This window comes from Protobothrops mucrosquamatus, unplaced genomic scaffold (genome assembly GCF_001527695.2).
Source record: "Protobothrops mucrosquamatus isolate PMUCROS unplaced genomic scaffold, P.Mucros_1.0 scaffold531, whole genome shotgun sequence".
Lineage (NCBI taxonomy): Eukaryota > Metazoa > Chordata > Lepidosauria > Squamata > Viperidae > Protobothrops > Protobothrops mucrosquamatus.
In genome coordinates this window covers 328,330-336,764 of record NW_015386838.1, presented here as the reverse complement: position 1 = coordinate 336,764, position 8,435 = coordinate 328,330, and the positions used below count along the sequence as shown (strand labels likewise).

At 36.4% G+C, this 8,435-nt stretch overlaps 1 protein-coding gene across 1 annotated transcript in view; it reads left to right on the top strand.

Moving 5' to 3' along the window:
• Positions 1-6,045, top strand: part of LOC107288327 (DNA primase large subunit) — a gene marked incomplete at its 5' end in the record, with an annotated part of 77,913 nt that extends 71,868 nt beyond the window's left edge. Inside the window, one exon of the mRNA XM_015816937.1 lies at positions 5,280-6,045. Within this exon, the coding sequence (XP_015672423.1) occupies positions 5,280-5,504 (225 nt within the window). The remainder of the gene's footprint in view (positions 1-5,279) is intronic.
• Positions 6,046-8,435: the final 2,390 nt, after the last annotated feature.

Genomic DNA, 8,435 nt, shown 5'->3' with positions numbered 1-8,435 from the left:
CTTCTTCTTCTTCTTCTTCTTCTTCTTCTTCTTCTTCTTCTTCTTCTTCTTCTTCTTCTTCTTCTTCTTCTTCTTCTTCTTCTTCTTCTTCTTCTTCTTCTTCTTCTTCTTCTTCTTCTTCTTCTTCTTCTTCTTCTTCTTCTTCTTCTTCTTCTTCTATAATAATCCGTTATTAGTTATGCTGAGCTAATGATTAAGTAGCAGATATCTTTGATTCCATGTAATAATTAATGTTTGGTAATTATAAACTATTATAGCTTCTCTGCTTTTCTTCTCCTAGAGAAAGGTGTAAGATGTGTGGATCATAAGTGTTTTTGAAGTTCAGAGACAGGTCTAATCTCTGCAGTTTCTACAGGTTCCTCAGTTCCAATCTCTGATCATAGTCTACAGTATCTTAACTTCAGCAATTTTAGAAGGTGTGGATTTCAACTCTCAGAATTTCCTAGTCATTTGAGAATTTTATATAACCTGTTATGTTTTACAAGGAAGGGAACCCTGGATGAAGGATCTAGCCAGCAAACACAGCTTTGTACTCAACCCAAGGCAATGATAAAATTGTCTTCTAGGCCAGTGGAAAGCCACTGCTATGCTTTGTACCTCTTCTATAATTTATCCATTTTTTAAATCAGAATAAAAGCAAATCATCATGAGCATAATATAACCTTGTTGCCATCATACTGTGGAGCTGTAAAAGATGGCAGCAGAAGACAGAAAACCACTCTCTGGGTAGTGGTTTACAATGCTTTGATACATTTAAATGTTGCTTTTCACTCTATTCAATAAACATGTTAGAAGGCAAATTTCAACTTTTGATTTGTATTACAGTACTTTAATATACTCACTTTTAAAAAAAGCAACTGCCCCCCCCCCGGGCAGCTGAAAACACTTGAGCTGTCTAGCAACAAGTGGTTTTTTTTAAAAAAAAGCAACTGCAAGCCTGCTTGCAGTAATTTAGTTCCTAAGCCAAGGCAGCACCGGAAACAGTTGATGGGCAGCCAGCAGGAAAGCCTCTCAGTTCAGTTAACAATGGCAGCAATCAATTAACAAATTGGAGGAAACAGTAAGTCAGATCTTCGCTCATTTAATGACCCATTTGATTCAATTAATGAATTTGATTTTAAAAATTTGTAAAATTGAGTCTGATTCATTTGACAAATGGTTCGTACCTTGAGGATTACCTGTATATGATTAGTGAAAAAAGCTGATGGCATCGTAGGTATTGTAGTGAAAGTGGGGGGGTGGGGTTCAGTGTGGGTTCTTTGTCATCAGCTATTGACTAAATGTGCTTTTCGACCTTCAGAGATCACAGAATAGCTGAGTACATTAAAACAATAATATTAAAGCAGAAATGCATGCATTTTTTAAATAATGTGCTTCTATGTAATTCCTGTGGAATTCAGTCAGACTTCCTCCCAGAGCAGCATATGAAGGATTGCAGCTCAAACGGCGTATTTACAGTAGAGACCTAATCATGATTGTTGGCTCTGAGCTTCATTTCCCAACTGAGGTTGTATGGAGCCCCAGGGTTCCACAAGAGATTGTTGTGTTGTTGTTTTTTAAACTTCTACATTCTGCAAAATTCTAGCACTTAAAATGTTGGTATTTTGATGCATTTCAACTCGGCTGCTGGTCCCCATTCTTGTTAGTATTTCCACGAATGATAATTACAAATAAATATTTTTTTAACCTTCACATATAGTGCCAAGCTAGTTGGAGAAAAGATAACTTTTATGCAGTGATGGACTCAGATCTGAAAATTATTTTAAGCTTTCTTCTGAAGTAAAAAGCTTGAGTAAGGCTGCTCTATAGCAATTGGTGTTCTCTCTTCCTCAGAGCCCATTAATTCTAGTAGGCGAAGAAAGGAGAGACTCAAATATGGAGTCTTGTAAGATAAGAGTACTGCTAGAGCATAAGGTGAAGACTGAATGTCTGATGACTGTATTGCCAGTCAAGACAAATAATTGTTTTCCTCACATAGGGATATGTTTCCATTTCTTTCTTCTCTCAATTACTTGTTTGCCTTAACTGATAAACTTCTGCATTTACACCCACACTAATGGATTCTTGTGCTTGAATGCCTCTAAATGCTTTGCTATCATAAATGATTTGGCTGAGCCAATATTCTTAGTAAATATAATGTGTGTTGAAATATGTTAGTAAGCTGTCAGAGCCATTAGGTTGTAAACAGTAATAATTAGAGCAGTTGCCATTAAATTCGGCAACACACATATCCATGATTATAAGGAAACTGCCAGTTTTAATGTAGCTTCACAAGCATAATGCATTTGACATTGTGCTAACTGTTGCCTTTCTAATGATTTTCCTTCATGAAAAATAATGATTTATTAAGAAGAAAGACTGATTTACTTTTCAGTTTTTTGGGGATCAAACCTCAGTTTCTTGGTTGATCAAATAATATGCTTGGGAAAGTGTATAAATAAGAAATAATTCCATACGCCCTTTTTGTAATAACAGCTTGCCTCATTATCACCTGCCATTCTGCAACTTTTTGATTAAAGCCGTAAAATCACACAGGTTCAACATCCTGGGTTCAGCTTTTTTTTTAAAGCCCCATAGTATAACACCAAAAGAATGCCAGGTTTTACAATAAGGGTACAGTTCAGATTGAACAGAATCTGTAAAAATGTTTAGTTTTAGAAGATGAAACACAAGGTGTGCAAAATAGAGGAAGCTGCTTTTAATCTAATATCCTTTTATTGCTGTGCCAGTCTGTATGGGAAGGTTTGGGGGAGAGGGGTTGCTCTGTTTTTCAAGTATAGACAATAAATGTGTTTTAGTTTCCTTGTGCAGCAGAACTTTGTGGCCAAAGTAGTGGTAGAAGATTAGTTTCCATTTAAGTGACTCTTTAGGCATTTTTGGGGGGGCATAAATTACCATTTCAACTAAAAAGAAGAATAATTGCAGTTAGATTTTTTTTACAACATCCCCCCACACTCAGACATATGTACTATATATGTAGATTTTTTTAGATTGCAATTTTAAAAAAAATCTCATATACATATGTCTGTCCCATAAATGAGGGGTCCCCAATCCCTGGGCCATGGACAGGCACCAATCCGCAGCATGCCAGAAACTGGGCTGCACAAACAAGCAAACCCCGATCCACAGGATACAGGCAGCACACGAAACGACGCCCCTTCGGGTCCTCCGAAAAACCTCTCTCCACTGTGTCCAAAAGGTTGGGGGAAGCTGCCATAAATGATTTTGACTTAGGGATACAAAGCAAGGTGGCCAAGTGTGCAGGTGGCATCACGTTATCCAGAATGGAAACGATCAAAAATGAGCATGAAAAACTCCAAAAGGGACTCTTGGGTGGGTGTGGTTCAGTTTAAGTAAGTGTGCAATGACATGTACACTGATGAAGTCAGAGCAGGCTTAACTAACTGGAATAAAGATCTTTCTCACTGAAGATATTGGTTCAATGAGCAGCTGCCACAAAAAAGACTCTATGCTAAGGATTATTAGAAAAGATTAAGGAAACTAAGTGTAATGCCATTATACAAAGCTCTTGTACATCTGCATCTTGGCAATTCCGGTTTGCCAAGTTTGAAAAAAGAATTGGAAAAAATGTAAAAAAAAAAAAAAGGGTAAGCTAAATGATCAGAAGACGTGAACACTTTTTCATAAAAGAAAGGCTAGGACTTTGGGACTTTTTGCTTAAAAAATGAGAGATTGAGAGGAGACATGATCAAAATATATCAAATCATGTTTGAGTGATTGATTATGTGCCATCAAGTTTTTTTCAACTCGAAGGAGCAAGTGGAGAAGGGAAAGGAGGCAGGAGCACTAGGTATACTGTATATGCTGCCTTAAGTTGATCAAAAATAAAGGCAGGTAAAAACTGAAGTGGTTGGCCACTATGAGAAACACAATTCTGAACTAAGGTGCACCTTGGCCTGATCCTATAGGGATCATTTTTAGTTCATTTTCCATTCTCTTTAATTTAAAAATTACTTGTTTACAAGCATATAATAACTACGTTTATTTTTTGAAAATAATGTCCTTGATTTGAAATATCTAAGGTTTTCTTTATGGTGAAGAATACTGTAAGGATTTGGTAGTAACAAACTCATATTTGGAAGGCTCTAAGCTATGATGTGTCTAGTTGCTTGTTTCTCTCTAGAAGCAAAAGATTGGCAGTTGGAAATTAAGGCAGCGGAGAGGGCATCTTGGATTTAATTGTGCACCCATGCGGTGGGTTGCCTGTTAGGCTGGATTCAAAATCTGCTGGAAATTATAAATCCAAAGGATTTGGTTTGTTCCAAAGTGGGGGAAAAGTCAATACACAACAATTTACAAAGTTGCCAAGAGTAATACCAGGAAAAAAGTGACAAAATCTTCAATTTGTTTAGTAGCCAAGGGATTTGCTCCTTTCAAATCCTTTTTACCAGTTATAGGAACTTTGTGTTTCAGCTGCTTCTTCTAGGGAGAAAGGAGGCATTTTTTTTTTCAAAATCATACAGGATTGTAAATTAAGAACCAGCAAACAAATCTCTTAACAAGAGTCACAAGGAACTGAATATACAACCAGGGAATGTAGTTTAGCTTTGTTGCTGTTTGTTGTACACCTGACCAAATAATCTGTAAAAACAGAAAAGCAAGAAATAAATTCCCTTTACAAGGCAGCCTGTATGTTTGTCTGCCATTTTAATCTTTAGTTTTGCTCTGATTTGCAATAAAACACGGATAACCAAGTCTCAAAATATGCTTTGACTCATAAATAGTCTCTCTTAAATAGTGACTCTTTAAGAAATCACTATTTCAAGGAGGCCAGAAAAACATAGTTTATGAACGCAGAAGATTTACTTTTTCTTCCTTTTTTCCTGATATGCACCCCAGTATTACTTTGGAAAATCCAAATAGGTCTATTACTATGTCCATACCACTGGTAGAAAGACATGGTTAAATCCAATTATAGTATTTAGCCAAACTATCCTTTGAAATGGATGGTGTAATGTTAGGTGCATTCTAAAGAAAACTCACATGCCGTATGGTTTTCAGAAATAGATGGTCGGCAAAAATTACCCTTAAAAATAATAGAAGAAATAATGTCACCTAGATTATTATACTACCTGTTTATATGTAGATGTTTAGATTCTAGCTATCTTTTTTTTTAAAAGAATATTCGTGGGGAGGTCACAGGGAAAAGAAGATAAAGAAAATTGCATTCTTTCATTCAAGCTAATTTAATGTTACCCTAAAAAATTATAAAATATAATAACTGAACATGCTCCCCCCCTTTTTTTCCCCCTATACAGGTCAAAGAAATTGGTTTTTCTCTGAGCCATCCCAATCAGTACTTTATAGAAAGTCAGCAGCTACTTGGTGGCACCAAAGAAATAAAAAAAGATGAAAGGCAGCTTGAAAGCTCCCACGTGAAACCCAGCAGCGGGACACGGGCAGATATACCTACGGCTCCCTCTTTAAGTACCACAGAAGAAATGGAACTGGAGGGACTTGAGGATTACTTTGCTGAAGATTAAATAATTTTATCATTTTTCTGGTTACTTCCTATAATCTTCGTATATTACAAAGCGGTGCCGTGTAAATGATGTATAAAGACATTGTAAATGTGCGGAGTTGAGTTCTACATAGAAAGTGTGGAACGGTATATTGTGATATAAAATAGTTTGAAAAACAGACATTTCTTGTAAGCACAAAAATAAGTTGCAAGATTGAGCAATAAAATAGTTCAAGTCACATTTCTGTTTCCATGGGCAAATGCTAGAGTTGTAGGCTTTCCATCATACAGTGTTACCCTATTTCATTCTCTTTTAACTCCAAGTCTTTTTTCTTGATAGAACTGATTTTGAAATATAGAGAAATGCAGACATTTATAATGCAGTTTAGGTCATTCATGCAAGATCTATTGTATCATAAACAATTCATGATTACTTTATGAATTCCTCTTAAAATGCAAAATCTTCTTGCTGTGATTTCAAGCAGCAAAGCCTGTTTCAAAAGGAAACAAGATTTTAAATGCATGTTGTTAAATTTACAGATTAAAGCCTGTACAATTAAAAATGAGTAGCTTTATATTTACTTCTAAGGTTCCAACCATGATTTCTCTTTACATGTGAGAAAGTTGTCTATGTGAAACATGAAGACAAAAAACAGAAACATCAATGAACTGGGTACATTAGAAATAGAGCTAAGTACTAATATAGATAAGGGTGTTTTGGAAACCTGGTATAATTATGAAAAGCAGACATTTTTAACATGTATTTCGCGTCTCTGAAAAGGCTGCATATTTACGATGAAAGTTTCCATTTCAAGATTGATCAGATTGGGCACTTTACATTAGAGTACCAAATCAAATGAATGAAATTAGTTTTACATAATCAAGAGTGAATGAATGAATGAAATCTCATTAAAATTACCTTGAAGGAAAGTAGTAAATGCAGCCTCGGGTTCAATCTTGTAACCACTTACATTGGAGGAAACTCCATTAACTTGGTGGAATTATTTTTTTATTAGTTACGTCTGTGATTGCTGTAAGAGCGCAGGTATGCAACTTTCTTAGAAGGTGGTGGAGGGTTTTTTTGTGCAGAAACTTAAAAATCTTTGCTACTGGTATACATATGCAGTAGACTTCTAACCATTAATGAGTTGCTCTAGCATTTACAGTAATTAGGTTATCTCAATTGCTGTATAAGTTGTAATCCTATTACTTTTCAGGTAATGCTTCAGTGAATTGCCATTAGTGCAGGCTCCTATATGCTGTAATGGTTATGCCCTTGCTACATATTCAGAAGCTGTAGAAAGCAATATATTTGCTATTCTTCACAATTCATGGCATTTTAAGAATTTGAAAGCAGTGAATTCTCAATTGAATATGAAGCTATAAAGATTTGTCTTCCAAATCATTGGCTGCTACACAGGTATGTCTTTCATAATTGTGGGCTTCTATCATTTTTTAAACTTCTTTAAAAAGCCCTCTCTTTTTGGTTTATGGAGTTTAATAGTTCCAATTATTTAACCAAGCACTGAAGGAGTATAAAAGAAGACGATACCACCATCACTACAAATATTCTTTAGGTTTCTAAGTAGCCATCTGTGAAGCGGACAGACCAAAATAGTCTGTTTTCACTGGGTTTTACCGACACCATCAATATATTTCTCTGGACATGATGCGATCCTCTGTGACTTGAGTGCATGCTGTCTCTCTTGGGCCAGGCTTTCTGTGTATCCCATTCCTACAAGGTTTGATTTGGAGATCTAAGCCTAACCTAGGGAATCTTGCTTGCTGATGTGTTGAGCTTCTTACAGCTTCTCAAAATGTAATATTATTTAAAAAGCAAAAAGGAAAATTATTAGATCAAGTTAAACCGGAATTTATACTTTCTGGTATTATTATTTTTTATTTATTTATTTGTATCCCTCCTTTATTATCTTTACAAACAATGGTGAAAGTGGTGAACATATCCAATATACCTTCCGCCTCCTATTTTCCCCACAACAACCCTGTTATGTGGATTGGTCTGAGAGAGTGACTGGTACAAAGTCATCCAGAAGCATTAATGCCTAAGGCGGGACCAGAACTCACCATCTCCCTCTTTTTAGCCTTGTGCCTTAATCCCTAAACTAAATCACACCGTGAAAACTATGTCATACTGAGCAGCCTTATCCAGATACAGAATAAATTGGGAGAGATTTTAACCCAAGATAAAGCAATATAAAATGTTCCTTTGCAGCACTGATGCCTTCATTGTAAGGAACCTTTTCCAAGCAGGGGCCATATACCTTTCCTTTGGAAGCTGGACTGGCTTCCAAAATTCAGATAATAGAGCTGCGCTTTTGAAAAATTGCAGTGAAAACTACACTACTGAGTTTTCTAGGACTAATAAAAGCACGAAGTGTCCATTATAATGGGAGGCATAGTGCTGGTTAAATAGGTTGTGCTTTTGAAGTTGCATATTGAAAGAGCAAAGGGAGTTATGTGGCTGTTGTCATCTGCTCTTGCCTCACTGCAGATTTCTCTCTACCAACATTTTCATCTTAAATACACGTGATAGGAGATAATTTTTCAGGGGGAGGAGATACTGGGGCTGCTTGCCCAAAGGGCAATTGCCCTGGTGCTCAGCGAGGTTCCCCTTTCTGTTACAGTTGCGTTTCTTACTCTTTCAACCGCTCAATAGAATTCTATCAGAGGAAAAAGTGTTTTGGATGAAGTTGCCCCTGAGTGGCCTCATCGGTTGTTAATTCAGGATTTCTCCATGGCTTTATAACTCCAGGAGATTACATGATAGAAGAAACAACCAGAGCAATGCTGGCAAAAAAAAGGAGAGCAAATACTGCCTTGGTTCACACCCTACCACTGTGTCTTATCTGCCCTTATTGTGTTGATGGAATCATCATCCAATAGTACTCCTGTTGCTGAATAATGGATTGAGCTACCTTTGAGCCATTAGGAT